The sequence below is a fragment of the Buteo buteo genome, chromosome 10 (genome assembly GCF_964188355.1).
Source record: "Buteo buteo chromosome 10, bButBut1.hap1.1, whole genome shotgun sequence".
NCBI classification, from domain to species: Eukaryota; Metazoa; Chordata; class Aves; order Accipitriformes; family Accipitridae; genus Buteo; species Buteo buteo.
The window spans coordinates 41,221,733-41,240,550 of NC_134180.1; the positions used below are offsets into that span (position 1 = coordinate 41,221,733).

At 40.3% G+C, this 18,818-nt stretch overlaps 1 protein-coding gene across 12 annotated transcripts in view; it reads left to right on the plus strand.

The window, feature by feature from the left end:
- The window catches only part of NFIA (nuclear factor I A), a 257,785-nt gene that overhangs the window by 202,871 nt on the left and 36,096 nt on the right, over nt 1-18,818 (plus strand). For 6 of the 12 annotated variants that reach the window (XM_075037240.1, XM_075037241.1, XM_075037245.1 and 3 more), the window contains 3 exons: nt 375-503; nt 14,706-14,884; nt 17,419-17,584. In XM_075037240.1, coding sequence (XP_074893341.1) covers nt 375-503; nt 14,706-14,884; nt 17,419-17,584 — 474 coding nt within the window. The remainder of the gene's footprint in view (nt 1-374; nt 504-14,705; nt 14,885-17,418; nt 17,585-18,818) is intronic. The other 6 variants (XM_075037250.1, XM_075037244.1, XM_075037246.1 and 3 more) reach the window with 3 other exon arrangements.

The window sequence follows — 18,818 nt, forward strand, 5'->3', positions numbered from 1 at the left end:
TAATCTACTAAACCAGTGAGTGAAAGACAGAACTCATAAAAAGCCTGTAAAAATCCAAATGCTCCAGCTATTACAGATTTCTAAAAATAAAGCAGAGTAGGTTTCAGTAGCAATAATAAGCTGCATCTTATCCATATTTCAGATTTAAAAGAAAAATATGGCTGCCTTTTAGTACTCATTGCTCAGAGCAAACCATGGCCGCTTCTGCCTCAAAAAAGACCACAAATAAAAGTGAGCTTTCAGCTTGCTGTTGTATTCCGTTTCATTTGTCCTTTAAGTTTATCTAGCTGCTTCTGCACCCACTTTCACAATGCATAGGCTGTCGTTCCATGACCTAGCATTATTAAATTGCACTTATCAATCATTCTTGCCAGGAATGCCATCGCCAACTACATTAAAGAAGTCAGAGAAGTCTGGTTTCAGCAGTCCCTCGCCTTCGCAGACCTCCTCCCTTGGAACGGCTTTCACACAGCACCATCGACCTGTCATTACAGGACCCAGAGGTGAGGCCTAACCCAAGAGCCCCCAGGCAGCTTAAGCATTAGCCACGGCACCCAGTGTCCATCCCAGCACCTTTCCACGGAAAGTCATCGCCACGTGTGACCCACCCAGTGAGAGGCTCTGCTTCACAAGCTTGATAACCCAGAGTTTTTAGTTGTCAAGACCTGCGTTTTGTTTTGCTAGGCTGGGCTGTTTGGTAAAACTCCTGATGACCATTCGACAGTGCCTAAGGTGGAAACACTGGTTTCTGGGGGCTTGGGGTTTTATTTGAAGAGGGTGGGGAAAGGGACAGAATCTGTTACAGAAAGCGTCTTCTGCTTATGGCCATTCACAACATAGATTCATTCTAACTGCTCAAGATAGGGACCCATCACTCACTTCGAACCATGCCTGTCTTCCAGGACTATGGCTTTGTTTCTGCCAGTCATTTAGTGCTTGTGTTGTTGGTATCAGTGTGCTGAAGAACTGCCTTGTTAGGGGACTCCTTTGAAGCTGGTTCCTGCAATGCTTTGGCTGGTTTTCTTCACACTACTCTTCTGACTGACTTTCCAAGTAAAAGAGATGTCCTCAGGGTCTAGATGTGCTTATACATTTTTGTTAGACAGATGCATTTGCATTTAGCCTAGAAAACTAAATGCAATACTCAGTTCACTTTTGAAAAGGAACTCACTTGGGCATAGTAATATACACAAATGAATGAATCTCCTTACAAACCTTTTTGCAAGATAAAAAAATAGGAATGAATAGTCATGACATGTTTCCTTCTGCTATGAAATTTTGTCTCATTTAGAGAAGATTATTAAGAAATTGGTCGAATGGTGAAGCATAAAAAGGCATATTAGCAATTCATACTAGAAATTATTTTGAAATGTCTGTTTGGTTTAGTGTAGGTTTACTGAGGGCAGCATAAACCAGGAGGAGCCCCTTTGTCTGCACAGTCCAGGTGATGCAGTGTGAAGTAGTGGAATTACACTAAGTTGAAGCGAGGTCAGAATTGCACTTAATGGGTTTTTGTGCTTTGTTAAATCTAGTTATTGTAGTTTGATTTGTTGTGGTTAATCCCATAAAAATTATTTATTACCCTTAGGCACGCACCTAGATCCTCAGAAGATATTTAGGCATCTAAGTTCTATACAGATTTCCCTTGAAATTTGGATCTGAGCTATCTGGCAAATATATCTTCTTTTAAAAGCTTTGATAATTGGTGATATAAGTGTGAATAATATGAATGTTCCATTAACATTATATTCAGTGCACATCAGCTGACTCTGAATTCCTGTCTTCTAGAAGTTCAGCCTTTTAGATTTGAGTTGTTGATTGATTAGTTAATAGCCCTTTCTGTATTTAGCTGTTTTACCTCACGCTTATTTTTAAGATCAGTGAATGCCTTTCTCTGCCCCTGTTTAGACCCTCCATATTTTGGATTTTTGTGTGGTTGAGAGAGGAAATGTATCACTGGTGAGGTCTTGTTTAAATCTCATCTACAGTCTGTTTTACCAAGACTTTTTCTGTGTACTGGGGGATATCCATTGGCTCTGTGAGAAGAACATTCAAAGACAGTCAGAATTTGAAAGAGCAAATACAATGATTAGAGTTCCCAAATTCTGTTTGTTTGGAAGGAGATGTCTTTACTAACTCTATAAAGAAGTAACACTGTTTCTAGTCATCATAGTTCCTAACAGGTTAAGCAAAAACAGTTCCTCTGTAACATCATGTAGAAGCATCTTCTATTTTATGCTTGTTCACAAACAAAGTCTTGTAGACTTTTAGGAAAAATCCCTCTGAATCCATCCATGGATTCTTTAAGTGTCATCATCCTGGAAAAAATCTTGTTCCAGACTTAGTTCTTTGTTCTTTTTAGACATTCGTCTTCAGTATTCTTCTCCCACAGCACACTGGCTGTGTTTATTTCTTTTCTACAACAATCGCTCTGTTAGTAGAGGGTAATATACTGAGATGGATTATTTTCTGCAAATCCAGCTTTGTTCTTTATCCCATTCCCTCCAGTGTACTTTAGGACAGTAAGCAGAAGAGAGAAGCTTTTCAGGTATCAAAAGTGGCAACATAAAGAGTATAATGCAATCGTATAAGAGGATATAATCTTTGAGCAATTCATATGCACCATTAGTTACTGTACCTTTGTGCAGAAATGATAGGTATAACATAGTACATACATGTTGCATTCTCTTTGGATACATATGCATTATGTAAATGGTCAGTGGCACGTCATTCTGAGTAGTCTTCAGGAAAGTAAGAGCAGGATTAAATCTTCAGTCTGCAGAGATATTTCAAAGAAAGGAAAGTCATAAGTAGGTCACCATCAGAGTAAGCTCCTCATCCAACTGAATGACTACAAGAAGGTTCAATCTCCTTCTGATGTTCATATGTGCAAGTTTATCACTTGGATGTGTATATGAGATGCATTTGTAAAGCATGATCAAAATAGACAGCAGAGAAGAAGCTGTAGACTATTCATGGCAGGTGTTGTCATTGACAACCAGTGATTTATAACTTCTCAGGAATATTGCCGAATCTTTCACACACTTCCAAACATTCCTTAGAACACAGCGCACATCTTATGCTTGGGTATCCCAGGATACTGAGTGCCCTTCCCAGTGATCCCCACAATGAGTCATTTTGGAAACAAAACTTGCTTGGAGGAGGAGTAGATCCTTAAAAGGATTCCTTAGCTATAAGGTGCTCCATTCAATGGACCAGTTGGAAAACCTCTGTTCTCATGAAATTATCTGTACTGTACCGTGTTGTGGAAGGCTGTGCACTAGTTTCCTATCTGCATTGGTGCTGCTGCCAGTACTCAACCCAGCTGGGCAGTAGCCAGCAGAGAGGATCTGAGCTGGCTGACCAAAGGACCAGATGTGCAGTGAGTGCTGGCGCATGGATGCCAATGCTTCAGTGACTCCTCAGTAGTTCCAACAGATGGTGGTAAGATCCAAGTTTCTTTGGTGATAAGCTAGCAAAGTGATTCATGGAGCCTCACTTGATGATGGCAGTTTTTTGGGCATGACTCTATGAATGCACCATATGTCTTCTCTGGACCAGTGTGGTTAGGATTCAGTGTCTGGCAGATGGTAAATTGATCACCTATAGGGTGACTTTAGCATCACTATCAGTTTTCGAGTTTATTTCAAAGCATTGAAAATTCTAGCAGTCAGATCTCTATCTCCCACGCAGCATACTTTTGTTACCTACGAGTTAGATTATTCGGTGGTCAATGTAGCTCACCACAGTACTCCAGTATTGCAAAGCCATCATGTATTGCTGGCATCTAACAAAGTTTCCCAGACATTAGCCCACTTGAACTCTTTACCAGACAGTGAAGGATTTAAATAGTATGGGTGACAGCAGTATTTACATAAGTGGTTTTAGGCTTCCATGTATTGCTACTTACACTCTAGTGACTTTATATCTGGAGCTGGCTGAAATGTTAAATTGACCACGATCTTGTAAACCTAGGACATACAGCAGCCTGTGCTGTAGAGCATTCAAGCATTTCCACAGAATGTGACAGCATAGATCCTGCAAGCCAAAAAGCAAGGAAGAAAAGGCAAGAAAAGAAAAAGAATGAGATGGTATGTTAGGAAGATAAATGAAGGAGAAACACAATTACAAGAAACAAGAAATACAGCACAAAAGGAAGAACTCAAGGAAGTGGGTGTGTGAGCAGAAAGAGAAGAAGGGATGACAGTCAACCAGTGGAGTGGTTCCCATTATATTAATTTCCTCCATAATAAGCATTGCCATTGAGATTTTTATCAGGACAAGGCCTACCAGGGAAACTATGCAGGATAGTACTCTCTGTTTGTGCCAAAGTGGCAAAAACTTCATGTCACATATCTGGGAAGACATTGTGCCCTTCTCTATCAAAATTCTCCACGGGGTCACCAAAATATCAGTGCCTGTTAGCTGTCCTGTCAGCCAGCTTCAAGTGAATCAAAGGGATAATTCCTGCTAACTTGCTCCAGAGCTACACAGTGTAAAAGGACATTTTGTACTATCCTATTCCATACAGCTATCCGTGGCTGCTCCTTGATGCTGTCAGCTGGCAGACTAATGTAACCTTCTACTTTCCTTTGAATTTTGACAAAAACAAAGCAGTGCAACTTCATTCTGATACAGACGCCTCAGATCAGGCGATGGTAATGTAACACAGCCAAAAGAGGAGAGAGCCACACCACAAGGGTAAGAAAGTTGAGTAGAAACCATAAATAGCATAACGCTGACCAACAGATGAGTGTTGCTTTTGCAACAGTGAAAAGCAACAGTCCAGTTTACAATGTCAGGATAGCTGACTGTGTAGGTGAAGATTTTTATTTTCTCCACTCACTTTGAAATAATATGATGCTGAAGGAAAAACAGTTTCCTAACAGATGGCCTCAAGGTCAGGGTTTAGTAATTACGAGATACCCTACCCAAACAGCCATCTACTCCCATATCCCAGGCAGGGGAGGGCAGAGAGGAAGGCTTGCAAACGGTTAAAGCTTCAGCTAAACAAAAGTCAGGAACCGTGTAATTAAAACTCTACCTTTGTTGTATTGTAAAGAGTTAGCCTGTGACATAGGAAATATTTAAAGGAGCAGGCTGTTCAGCTAATTTGTGTGTGAGTGAACTGCTTAGACAGTCCTATCCTAAATTAACTGTAAGACCACCCACTGAGATTGCCTCATAAAGGGCCATGATTGCTCAGCTTCGTTTTGTATAACCGTTCAATAATTACTAGATAAATGCATAACTAAAAGCTCTATTACACTAATAATTTGTACTGAGATAGATGTGTGGGACACCATGCTGGGTTAATTTGTCATCCCTGCAGCAAACTTCTAAAGAGGGCTCTTTTGCAGAGGAGTTGTGTTAATATGTTGCTCCAGTGAGGACATGTTAGAGCAACAAGATGACTTGGTCGCTTAATCTCCTAAAGAGGCAAAATGCCTGGAGGGTTAAGTGCCAGAAAGAAGAATGGGGGGTGATTAACACAGTGGACCCAGATTTAAACTCATCCTGACAAAAGGAGCTGATCTAACTGAGCAAAAGAATGAAAAAAGGGGAGTGTTAAAAATACTAATAGGATTTCATGCATCCCTAAAAAATAATATAAAAATAAAGTGCTGCGGGAACAAAGTATTTTACCCGTGCTTTTACTGATTCTGTGTTCAGTTTCTTTGCTCTCTTTGATGTATCCGTGAAGTTAAACTATATGCTTTAAACAGTGCAGTGAACTATAATATTTTTATCTCTGCTTTATGCTAAATTCTTCTAGCTTCAGACACACACAAAAAGCACATTATTGCTTTAAATATGGAACCCATGTTTAAGCATCAGAGCTCTGGATTTTCAACCTCCTCTATTGACAGAACCATAAATCATGTTAAAGTTAAGTGAATTACTGTAGCGTGGAACTATAGCTTTAACAATGTTTATGTAGTATCAGCTTACCATCTACAGAATGAAAGGGGAAAAAAACACTGATATTAGAAATGGGAATGTGGAGTCCTATTAACTTAACAGCAATATATCACTCCAAAGTCACAGATTCCATTACCATGCCCTTTTTAGTATCAAAGCAGAATTATATCATCACACACATAAAGGTTGTGGTTTTTTAGAGAATTTACATTTCTATTGTAAACTTATCAACTGCATTTCATTATAAGAAAGACATGATATATTCTCCTAGCAGTAGTTTTTATCTTATATATGGGAATACATCATGTATATTAAAAACAATAATAATAATATGCAAAAGTTGCCAGCATTGGATGTGAAGTAGGAATTCCACAAATAGGTTAAATTAGGGTTTTTTGACCTCTAGCTATGGTCTTGGAAGGGAGAAGTGCTTTCTATAGGTATGATTTTTATTTCTGTACCTATGTAATCAGTTCTATAGTATTCTGATCTCCCAAAGGCAGAAGAATTTTGACATGTTTTAAAACAATCTGCTCAAAATAGCTAACTTAACTGGCCCCCTGCCTATACCAGAATCTGGAACCAGCACTCAGTTCAGCTCTACAGGTTTTCAGAAGCAGCCTGTAATACTCAACAATCCAGAGTACACCAATAAACCCTGTGCCTAAACACAGCTTTAAGCATATTTTCCTTTTGCTAGGAACTCCGTGGGCCTTGGCAAAATGTCCTTCTGCCTCCCACTTGCTACTGCAAAATCTCTTACAGAAAGAGTATTTCTGAACAAAGAGTCCAGGTGCCTTATACCACTCTGGTCTTCAGAGCAGCAAAAAAGGGCTGATAGCCAGCCCCGACTTGGAGATACCATGGGTCTGGTTTTTTCAGCAGTGCTTAGCCGACCACCTGCACTTGACTTCTGGAGATAAGAGATGGATATTCTGTAATTCAGTCCTTCTTTTTGATGTCAGGAACAGATCGTCCATCCATCATATTTAGGGTATTTGTATCTCTTGCATTGGTCAGCTGTTTAGATTATATTTGGAATGTTTCATCTATGTTTGCCCACATAATGTGGAAGTAAGTATCAGTGATAGCTAGACTTTACCCATGCTAAGAGGGTAAGGCCTGTTTCTGCTCTCCCACCCCATGATTTCCCAGCCTTGTCACTGCAAATGGGAATGCAAGACAGTATCAGTTTGAATTTAGCTCATCCACGGACCTGTTACTAAACAGCCCCTTTGCACGATTATGGGACTTAAGCAATACTTAAGTTTGCCAGTGATCTGAATTCCCTTCAAAGGGCTGGTGCTAGGACTGGTCAGTCCTACCCTCAGCAGCTCAGTATTTAAGTAGAGGCAAGTCCTTGCTAACCTGAATAAGAGATTGCTCTACATTTGTCACCCTAAAGTCTACTCCTAATGGGCAGTAAGAAAAATGGGGACTTTCAGAAACCTTTGAAAGAGTTACGGGGATGCAGCTCCCATTGAAATTCAAAAGCAGTTAATGAATTCTCTCAGGACCTCTGCAAATCCCAGCCCAAGTTTCTTAATTATTTTTTTCTTGTTTGGGTAACTGCTTTCATCACAAAAATCTGTGGGCTTAAAGCTATTGTTTTAGGCTTCTATTCTTTACCTCTTGTATTGTATTATACACAGAAGTGTAAGTTCCTTTCAACAAATTTGGATTATTGCCAGATCTCCTTATTAAAAAGTCACTCTTCATATTTCCGATAAACACAGCTGTTTCATGGTGTTTGAAAGCATTTCACATCAGCCAGCATGGTGGCTTAGCCAATTAGTACTCTAATATGGTCAATTTTCAGAATAAGTACCTTTGGGGTACAAAGGGTGGGATACATCTTGCATAATTTGAACTGGCACTTGCATCACTTAAATGCTAGGAGAAAGCTAACAGCATGCAGGGAGTTAAAGCAACTTAGAAGCTTGAAGTGGAAATATCTAGCAGTACAAACTGTTCTATAACATTTCCAGTGAAATGACTTTTAAAAAAATACTTTCTTAATTGTAATGAAGCCAATTATAATGGCCTCAAAAACAAGCTGATAAAAATGATCCTGTTTCATTAGGATTATAAAGTTACTATTTCTAGGAAGATTGATCAATGTTTAATGAGCTATTAGTAAACTTAATTATCACTTTATAGAGGAAGTATCTGAGCATTGTGCCCTAGTGAAGCCAATCCACTGTTGGCCTGGTTTGATGGACTAGCCCTCATGCCTGTGAAGGAACACTGGTTTTGATTCCCCAGACCACTACTTCTTTGAACAGGTGAGGAGTGCAGGGTGATAGTAGACTTTTCCTGAGCGGGAGAAGAACAACACTAAATGACCCTTTCAAAGACTTCAAACGACTTTATGAAGAAAGAAATTTCATCCAGTCATCTGGACTTGAAGGGGTTGGCAAGGCTTTTTGGAAGAGGAGATGGAAGGTGGATGGATCAATATGTCTCCCCATATGTTGGGCTGTGCTGGTGGAGAAATCTGTCTGAGCACTGCAGGTGCGATCACGAAGTCCCCTTACCACATCAGTGAGCACTCCCTGGGAGAAAGGATCCCATGCGTCTTTATTAGGACTGCTTCTTTGTTCCAGGAGAAGGGCCTGAGAAGGGTACTAAATATCTGAAGAAAACTATAACCTGTTTCAAATTAACTGATTCTTTATTATCTGATCATTCAGTTGAATAGAATTCACAATTTTGGCTCTTCTTCATTTGCCTTAGACATGTGAAGTGCTACCCTAATCAATGAATGCAACTTATTTTATTGGTTACTTAGTTTGTTATTGGCTACTACAAATCAAGAAAGGAAAAGACAAGACAGGCTTGCATAATCAGACGTTTGAATTCAGTGTTCTGAAAAATCCTCTTACTTCTGTGCTGCACAGCACCGCGAACTCATAAAACACTAAAAAATCCAGTATAGCGTGCAACAGCTGTACTGCATAATTACTTGGCCCAATAGCAGTAGTTTTAAAATATTGGTATATCTGTTGCAGGCCACCATACATTATCATCTCATTTTCAATAAAAACTCTGGGATGTTTCAGATGAGCTTCAATGGAATTAGAATCATGTGTGCTTTGAAATATTTATGCTTGCCTTGAGATGGAAGGATAATTCCTGCCTCCAACCCCCCATCCCCCCAGTAACAGATTTAATAATGCCAGATAGTCCAACTCCTCCATACCTACAGCAGGTAGAAATGAAGTTCTGATCTGGAATACACATTTTCGTAGGTTGTAGAACTTATATTTTATGTCATTTAGTGAGGTCAATAATAAAATATAAATGTCACAGGCTGAAAGACGCCAAGAGAAATATGGTTTGGCAGCATGGAGCTGCTTAGGGATACATAAATAATAAGTCAATAAGTAAATAAATAATAGACAAAGACCTATTTTATCTTCCATTTGAAGATCTCAAAGAATTTACAATCACTGATTGAGACTTGTAATATCCCATCAGAAGCACATAAGTAGTAATGGCCCCTTCTCATACCCAGGAAAATTTGCATCACTCTAGGCGTGGGTTTTGGAAGCAATGACTTTATAATTTTTATTAAGCATTTTTGAAAATCATGACTGAAGGGGCTTGTCCATGGTCACTTGCCCCTTTTAGAGGCAAATAGGGAAAATAGCAACGTGCTCCACTACCTCACGCCCTTTAACTGATTAAAAATGTTGGTGAGGATCTATGTAGTTGGAAACACGGTTGTGTTCTGCAGTTAGAACTTGTTTGAAAGGCCATTTTTGCATACACCAGGGCTGGTGACCACAACACAGCTATCGGAGTAATGGTCTGTATCTGGGCCAACAGTTTTTAGACTTTAGTGTTTAATTCCCTCTCTCTAGTATAAGGCAGGCACACTTGTAATGTTGATCAGTTTAATAGTCGTAGATTCTTCCTTTTATCAAACAGCTCTTCCTTTTGCCACTTGAGAAATTTGGTATGTCCCAGTCAGAGACTGCAAAAACAAACCTTTTGGAGATCCTTATTCTATTTGTTACTTCTTATGCTAACCCATCTACTCTGAGAAAATGAACCCTACATGTCATATATGGCACAGACTGAGGACTGATGCCTATTCGGTCTTGTTTCCTTCCCCGGTCTTTCCTGTGATCAGCAGAAAGCCCTTCAAGGCTGTGCTGAGGAGTTGGCCAAGACTCCAAAGAGGAACCACTTTCTCCTTCTTGCGGCACTTTACTTTCCTGAATTATTGTTGATCATTTCTGCATTCATTTTTCTTCTCTCTTTCTTTGGGAAGATCACTGACAAATGCTTTCTACTTTGTTTTCTACCCTGACACACTGAGGAGGTCAAGGCAACAGAGAAAGACCCACTACTTACATGCCTATGAGTATTCCTAATAACCATAACATGTCTTTCATATAGCAAATCAAATTATTAAATGAAGAGTGTGATGGGTTGACCCTGGCTGGACGCCAGGTGCCCACCAAAGCTACTCTATCACTCCCCCTCCTCAGCTGGACAGGGGAGAGAAAACATAACAAAAGGCTCGTGGGTCGAGATAAGGACAGGGAGAGATCACTCAACCAATTACTGTCATGGGCAAAACAGACTCGACTTAGGGAAAATTAACTTAATTTATTGCCAATCAAACCAGAGTAGGGTAATGAGAAATAAAACCAAATCTTAAAATACCTTCCCCCCACCCCTCCCTTCTTCCTGGGCACAGCTTCACTCCTGAATTCTCCACCTCCTCCCCTCCAGCGGCACAGGGGGACGGGGAATGGGGTTGGTGTCAGTTCCTCACACGTTGTCTCTGCTGCTCCTTCCTCTTCAGGGGCAGGACTCCTCACACTCTTCCCCTGCCCCAGCGTGGGGTCCCTCCCACAGGAGACAGTCCTCCACGAACTTCTCCAACGTGGGTCCTTCCCACGGGCTGCAGTTCTTCACAAATTGCTCCAGCGTGGGTCCCTTCCACGGGCTGCAGTCCTTCAGAAGCACACTGCTCCAGCGTGGATCCCCCACGGGGTCACAAGTCCTGCCAGAAAACCTGCTCCACGGGCTCCTTTCCGCACAGAAACACAGGTCCTGCCAGGAGCCTGCTCCAGCATGGGCTTCCCACGGGGTCACAGCCTCCTTTGGGCACCCACCTGCTCCAGTGTGGGGTCCTCCCCAGGCTGCAGGTGGAGATCTGCTCCCCCGTGGACCTCCCTGGGCTGCAGGGGGACAGCCTGCCTCACCGTGGTCTTCATCACCACGGGCTGCAGGGGAATCTCTGCTCCGGCTCCTGGAGCATCTCCTCCCCCTCCTTCTTCACTGACCTGGGGGTCTGCAGGGTTGGTTCTCTCACATATTCTCACTCCTCTCTCCAGCTGCAGTTTCTGTGCCACAGCAACTTTTTTTTTTCCCTTCTTAAATCTGTTCTCCCAGAGGTGCTACTACCATCGCTGATGGGCTCAGCCTTGGCCAGTGGTGGGTCCCTCTTGGAGCCGGCTGGCATTGGCTCTGTCGGACATGGGGGAAGCTTCCAACAGCTTCTCACAGAAGCCACCCCTGTACCCCCCACCACCACCAAAACCTTGCCACACAAACCCAATACAAGAGCCATACCTTGGAAAAGCTACATACAGTGTAGCCTAGCTTTGAATTTCCACGTTTCCCGGGTACAATTTTTTATTCTTTCTTGTTTGATTGAAATAGCATTTCCATCTCCTTTTCACCCAGTGGAAGAAAAGGAATTAATTTGTTCCCAGATGTGTACATAGGACAGTGCAGTTGCGTAACAATTTCAAATAGTATTAACAGAGCTGGTGCTAAAATGAATTTTTTTTTATAAATGTTTAAAAAATCCCAATCTGTTTTTTACTTAATTAGTTGTTTGCCACATAAATTTTCATTTCTCACTTTTATCTTCATCCTTCATCTTCCATTTGGCATACAAGGAAAGGGGAAACTATAAAAGGACATATGAAGAAAGAGAGGAAGAATATGTTTTATATCAAAAAAAGGACAGAAATGTTGTATGCTAATCAAAATTTTGTCGTAGTCATCAAAATGTTTACCACCAACTTTATTGAATCAATATTTGTGGCAAAATATTTTTACAAGCTCTAAAATGACTGTTGCTTCCTGGAGAAGGTGATGATACATTCATACCTGTAAAGTAGCTATGACGTAAGTGTCATTAAAGCAGTTGCACCTCAGGGGTTGGTCTAAGTGAGATCAGAGCCTGACACTTCGGGTGGAATTCACCTAACTGAAGGGGTGTGTGTAGACTGGAGGTATCTACCTCGGAGCTAGTACCAGTGGGCTTCCTTCACATCCACTGGTGAGCCAGTCAGTGTGGTCAGTGAAGTCTAGTCAAAGGCAGTGGTCTGTTTTTGGATGAGAAGAACGGCTCCTTAGACACCATTAGTCCTGTTTAGCTCTCCATTGATTCTAAGATAATTAGCTCCATGGTAGACACCCACACTTACTAAGGTGAATCCCACATTATCTCTACCTTTATTAGCACACTTCAAAGTTACAGCCTCTCCCAGGAGTTTGGGGACAGGAAAATAGCCTTCATTTCTTCCTTTGAAGATTTGGGTTCTTTATCTGAAGAGTTTTCAAATATACTATAATTTAAGATGCAAACTCAGAACAAAACTATTTGTCTTAAAAGTGAATAAGAAATAATTAACTAGGTTTGTAAAAAACAAGAGATAAGCCCAGATGTGCAGACAGGTTGAACAGGCTGGGCACACAGGTGTTTGCCTTGGCCATGGAATAACTGTCAACATTTCCATAACAAGGAGTGTGGGATATGCTGCTTCTTGTTTCCTTTTCCCAAGTGCAGCATTGCAGACCTAGCACGGCTGTGGGAAGACACTGTTTTCCAGTTCAGCCCACACGCCACAATATCTAGCTGTTAGAAGATAGGTATGGCCCATGCTTTCAGAAGCATTTCTCTGGATATACATCTACTTTGATCGGAGATTGTTGAAGGCTGTATGCTACCTTTTGGTTCCTCATCTCCATGCTTTCTTTCAGTGGTGTTTTCCCATTTAGTACCATGCATTTAGTATGGGTTTCTCTTCCTGTTGTGAATAATTTAAACAGTATTAAAGGGAGCAGACTGGGAAGACTTGTGGGGTTAACAAGGATACAGGAGAGCTTTTCATGGCAAGGATGAGAGCTTCATATTCATCCCATATCAGCACCCAGGCATGACTGCAGCTCTTTTTGGTGGTGGTGTCAAAGCAATCATTCCTATCCAGTCGTGGAGAAAGAAGTACATAGAAGTGCTGCCCAGCCAACCCTTAATGAATGTTTATAGGATAATGCAGTAAGTTTCCTTGCTGCTGTCTCTAAGTACATGTTTTATCCACATCTTCAGGCTCTGAGTTTGCTAATGGTTTAATAATTCTTAAGAAAAAAAATTATTAATAAAGTGTCATATTATTAAACTGGCGATGAACAAGTCTGAGAAGCAGATTTTAGCTTTTATTTAACTGAGGGTTTTTCATAACATTTGTCATGAAATGAGTGTTTGCTCATTTGTATTTGATTTTAGTTAACTTTCCTGCTTCTCCAATTTTTTGAGAAGTGCCAAAGGCTTTTTTTCCCTCTTGTATATTTAACTTACTTCAAAGGCAACACATGAGTTTCTGTAGGATATTACCTCCCTTGCATAGCCTTTATCTAATCGGTTATGTGTGGTGTACAAGTGCAGTATATGCACATGGACACCCTTCAAAGATTACTAGGATAGCATGCCAAGGGAGCAACAGGGCTGTAATGATGACTATTTGGTGAGAAATAAACTATGATTTACAGATGAGCTTGTGCGCAACCAGATTAATTGGCCATTCTAAAGGAAGAGTGGATTCTCATTTTTGAGGGGAAAGGGAGAATTCATAGCACTATGAGTGGCAGCAGTTGCTGCCGCATGGTGACAACTGACAGTGGAAAGCACTGTTAGCTAACAAGGGTCCAACCCAATGTATCTTGAAGGCCAAGGAACTGGGCAAAGGTGTCACCTAATGGAGGAGAGCATAAGGCTCTTCAGGTGCACTTGTAGTTCTGCTGAAATCAGCTGAGGGTAAAATCTGTCACTGCCAATGGGCTTGTGTACATTACACCTTTACACCTTCACTGTAGTACATTTTCCAGCTGGCTTGTTGGCCCATAAATTCACCAAATTAAACTTCATCCCTGAATGTAAGCTGGCGGCTTGCTGAAGATTTGAGCCTAGCATTATTCAGGACAAATGTAAATGTAATTTTCAAAACGATCTTGCCACTTTGTGCATGTTCATTAGATGAAAACATGTTACTTAAAATAAATGTTCCTAAACTGAGGTGGAGAAAAACCCCAACAACAGGAAGTGTTAGACCATCTTTAAATTATCAACCATTTATAGTACAATATAAAATGGATTCATATGTGCAAATCCAAGTTATATGAAATGTCAATTAAATCAACCCTAATCTCCCAAATACATTTTTTATTGCCTGATTGATGAGGACTGCTCTTAAGGTGATGAATAGTTTTCACTTTCAGAAAGGACTGCTGATTTCTATACGTGTCCACTAAAAATACAAAAAAATCCTTCAAAATGTCTGGCTCCGTTTGCTTTCAGGATCTAGATGAAGTGAGTGTAGGACACAATGTGGTCTAATATATTAATTGTGAAGATCAGATGTATAAACAATACTGTACATTTAAAAAAAGACTAAAAGTAAAGCTACAGTAGATTAAAACTGTTTTATTTTCCAAAGGCAAAACTCTATATAACTTCTTTGTTTTCTTTCCTATAGCAAGTCCACATGCAACACCATCGACTCTTCATTTTCCAACATCACCCATTATTCAACAGCCTGGGCCATACTTCTCACACCCAGCAATCCGCTATCATCCTCAGGAGACTCTGAAAGAGTTTGTCCAACTTGTCTGCCCCGACGCTGGTCAGCAGGCTGGACAGGTGGGGTTCCTAAATGTAAGGAAGCCGTTTTTATTTCTTCAGAAGTGTTTGTCCTATGTAAAATTAACCATGGGATTATGGGATTATTTTAACAGCATGTTGCATACAGGAACACACCTTGAATAGTCGTTGGAAGAAAAAAACCAGTGCTGCTACTGCAAAAATATTTTAAAAAAACAACAAAAAAACTCCCCCAAAAAACCACTCGACCACATTGTGGTGAAGTTAAGTTAAACTGTCAGAGAAGCTGGTGATACAGTGACCTTTTGGGTCCCTCCACAAATGACTTTGCTGCATGCGTTGTAACCCTAGTGGAACTAGGGTTAACAAAATATGAAGGCAGAATAATTTTTATTAATTATTTTTGAAGTTCAGGGGAGAGTGGGGGGGGAGGAGCAGGAAAAGGGAGGGTGAGAAACAGATGTTTCAGATCAGCTAAGTTCATTAAAAAAAAAAAAATACTGCCTTATAGCACTTTAGATCAAGTTGACCAGTACTTGAACTCAAGATGTTAAAAGTACAGTTTATTATGGTTTGTTATTTCTGTAAGCAGTTATCTTTTCCCCTTATCTCTATGAAAAATTAAGCAGAGTTCCAAAGCTTCAAATAACCATTTTCATTTTTTTTTAATCAAATAAAGTGAATCATCTTGCTATTATTGAAATAGCATTCCGGTCAAATACAGAATTTATAAATTTTATGTAAATCAAATCTAAAATAATGCTCTGAATATTTCATGAAATGTAATGCATGTAACTTTTTCCAGCCAATGAAGTAATAACTGGCAAAATTACTGTTTCTCTCCTGACATACATACGATTGAAAGTGTTAATGAGAATTAGTTTAATTATTAGCATCTAATTTATTACACTTATTTAATAAGCTATATTGTTCTCAGTGCTTTCTTTTCCCTAGCAGAAAAACTGACTCTACTTATTCCAGCCAGTACTGGCTTTGAATAATGTCTGCAATATGTTAGCAGATACATTTATGTCTAGACAACAAATCAATATAGTGCTTTTCTTTTTCCTTGAGTATTCATTTGCTTAATTTATCCCAAACCATTCAGCATTATGAACTGTTAGCACACTCACAATGAACATACAGCAGGGGTCTTCTTGGCAGGAAAGGGACCTAATTGTGAGACAAGATAGTGTTTGAGAGATGTCACTAATATATTAGTTTATTAAAGGTACTGTATGTTGGAAAAATAAATATCCCTGAAGGATTGCTTCTTACTGCAAACACTAGTAACTGCAGTCTTTGAAGTCAGTGGGAGTGCTTAAGTTAAATGCAGATGAATTTGAGTCTTATTTATGCCCTGAACCATTTTTGCTCTAGCACAAGTGTGATTTGCACCCACACGACTTTAAGGCCTTTTGTCAGTGCCAAAACAGGTGAAATGAAAATAAGGTCCCAAGCGTTTGCCAGTACAAGTATTCTGTCCCCAGTAATTCAGGCTAATGGAAAGCCTAACAGGAATTAAAATATTATTTTCTTTAGCAGTACTTAGAATATGGATCTGTGTTTAAAGCTGAGCTTTTATCATCAATGGAAAAGCCAATGCTCAGTGCCAGAAGAACTGCAGTGAGATCAATTTGTAGAGTGCTGTCGAAAGTGATCTCATCATTTTTGTCACTAAAATGGAACACCTGATTCACAGGCTGTCCTACTTTCTCTTTATAATGGTAGTTGGCATCTATCCGTATGGTTTTCAAGTGTCCAGGCTGTGTTACGTTTAAAATGTAAACTTAACAAGTTGGGGGAAGGGGTGGCTTCTTTTTTTTTTTTTTTAAGCCTGCTTCTTGTTTTTGTGATACTTGAAAACACTTTGACTTATGGACAGGTTTTTCTGGTGATTAACTGAAAGACCACACTTGTATATCTAGGCCCATTCTGCCTGTGACTGAGCACATCCCAGACTAAGGGAGGGGTTTTTTTTTCCCGATGTTTCCCAAAGTTCAGTCATTTCTCCATATGATCCTAATGGCAACTAAACTGTGAGCTGCACTATTGCTAACTCAAAAGGGATGTGGGAGACCAGTTACTTTAATATATACTCATTCATCTTCCTGTAATAAGATATCAGCATGACTTTTAAGACCACCAAAAATGCTTGTTTTTTCTCTTAATGAGCAGTATCTTTAAGAAATTTACACTCAAGTCCTAGGCACTGATATCCTAAGGGTATAACAGAGACACGAAACTGGGGATTTAAGGGGTCAAAAATACTGCTTCAGCTCTCACTGGTCATGAGTTAGTGGCTGCAGGAAATGTAAAGAGTAGTAGAATTTAATCCAGGGCAGTTGAGACCAGCTGCTAATAGGACAAATGTTTAAAAGTGAGAATTTCCGTAGTTTCACAAGGTTCACGGGGTTTGAGACAAAGTTCCTTGAAGTCAATGGAGAATTTGACCCAGCACTTTCTTTGCCACTTCTCAAGTAATTGTAAATGTATTGCACATAGCTTTCAACTAGATTGTTATTGCTGGAGGTTCCTAATAGCTGATTTTTAGTATAATTTTTGTTTGTTTGCTTGTTTTTTGGCAGCCCAATGGTAGCAGCCAAGGCAAGGTGCACAATCCATTCCTTCCTACCCCAATGTTGCCACCACCACCTCCGCCACCAATGGCTAGGCCTGTGCCTCTGCCAGTGCCAGACACAAAACCTCCAACTACATCAACAGAAGGAGGGGCCACCTCTCCCACTTCTCCAAGTAAGTATAGACGCAGCGGGAACCAAGGGCTAACAGCAGCGCGCAATGTGCTGCAATCACCGTCTATCGGCTATTCAGAGACGAGGACTGGACTAGCTCTCGGGAAGCAGGAGAGCTCTCCACTCTGTATATGATGGACAAAATTCTGAGCTGCTTCTGCATTAACGAGAAAAGAGTTAGCTTAAGGTTACCGTTTTATTTCTGACTTTGTTGGCATTTCACATAACCACGTATGAGAGCAACCAAGGCCAGTAGCTAAGCTGTGACACAGACCTCGGACTTTTGGGATCTTGTTTACTGTCATGAGGAGGCAAGTGGGTATCTCAAGTCAGGCTTTAGAAGATAGATACGACATGGAAGTCAGACAGATAGCCTCATCGAAAACATTGCTGCTTATACATACTGTGCTAAACTAACAACTCTTTTGAGTTCACTTCATTTATAGTTCTTTTGGGAATAAGTCTTCCTAGATTAACCCAGACGTCCTTCCCTTATGACTTGGTTCCCGAGCCCTGCATTTGGGGCAAGAAGCTATGGTATTTCTTAGGCCCAGGGAGAAAGCTTTAATCTTCTCTCCACCACCCACACGGCTCCCATATGTATTTTGTGTAGCCACAAGTCAAATATACAAATTCCTGGATACACACTTGGGGATACCACTTTGGACTCACTCTTCTGGGAAACAAATGCGATTCAGCTGGGTTTGATGCTTTAAAAAAGTCTGGATGTTCAGGGAGTTAATTGTGAAATGATTTAATGAAGCTATGCTCAAACTGACATTTAAAAACAAAAGGGAAGCTTTCAGTGCTTTAATGGCAACTGTAGGGGACTTGTTCCACAGTGAAGGGAGTCCAAATAACATCCACAAACAAAAATCAATCTAATCGAAAGAGCAAATCCCTTTGTGTGCTTTTCAAGCTTATTATTTAAATGCTATATGCAACCACTGCTTGATGTGCAAAGAGGTATTCACTATTCAGACCATGTGAAGCCTCCATTTTTAAAGCTTTATATACTGTTCAGGAGATTTGCACAGGTTCCAGGGGGCTTTTTTAAAATCTGGTAGTTCTCGGAGTTTTGCATTGCCTTCTGCTGCGCGATAGTGCACAACTGCAAACTCAGCAAGATGCTCTGGCTCGCTTCAAAGTTAAAATGGGTTTTAGTATGAGACAGTCTGGTAAGATTGTGAACATGATCTTCTAGAATCAGGACTTCTAGAATTGATCAGCAGATT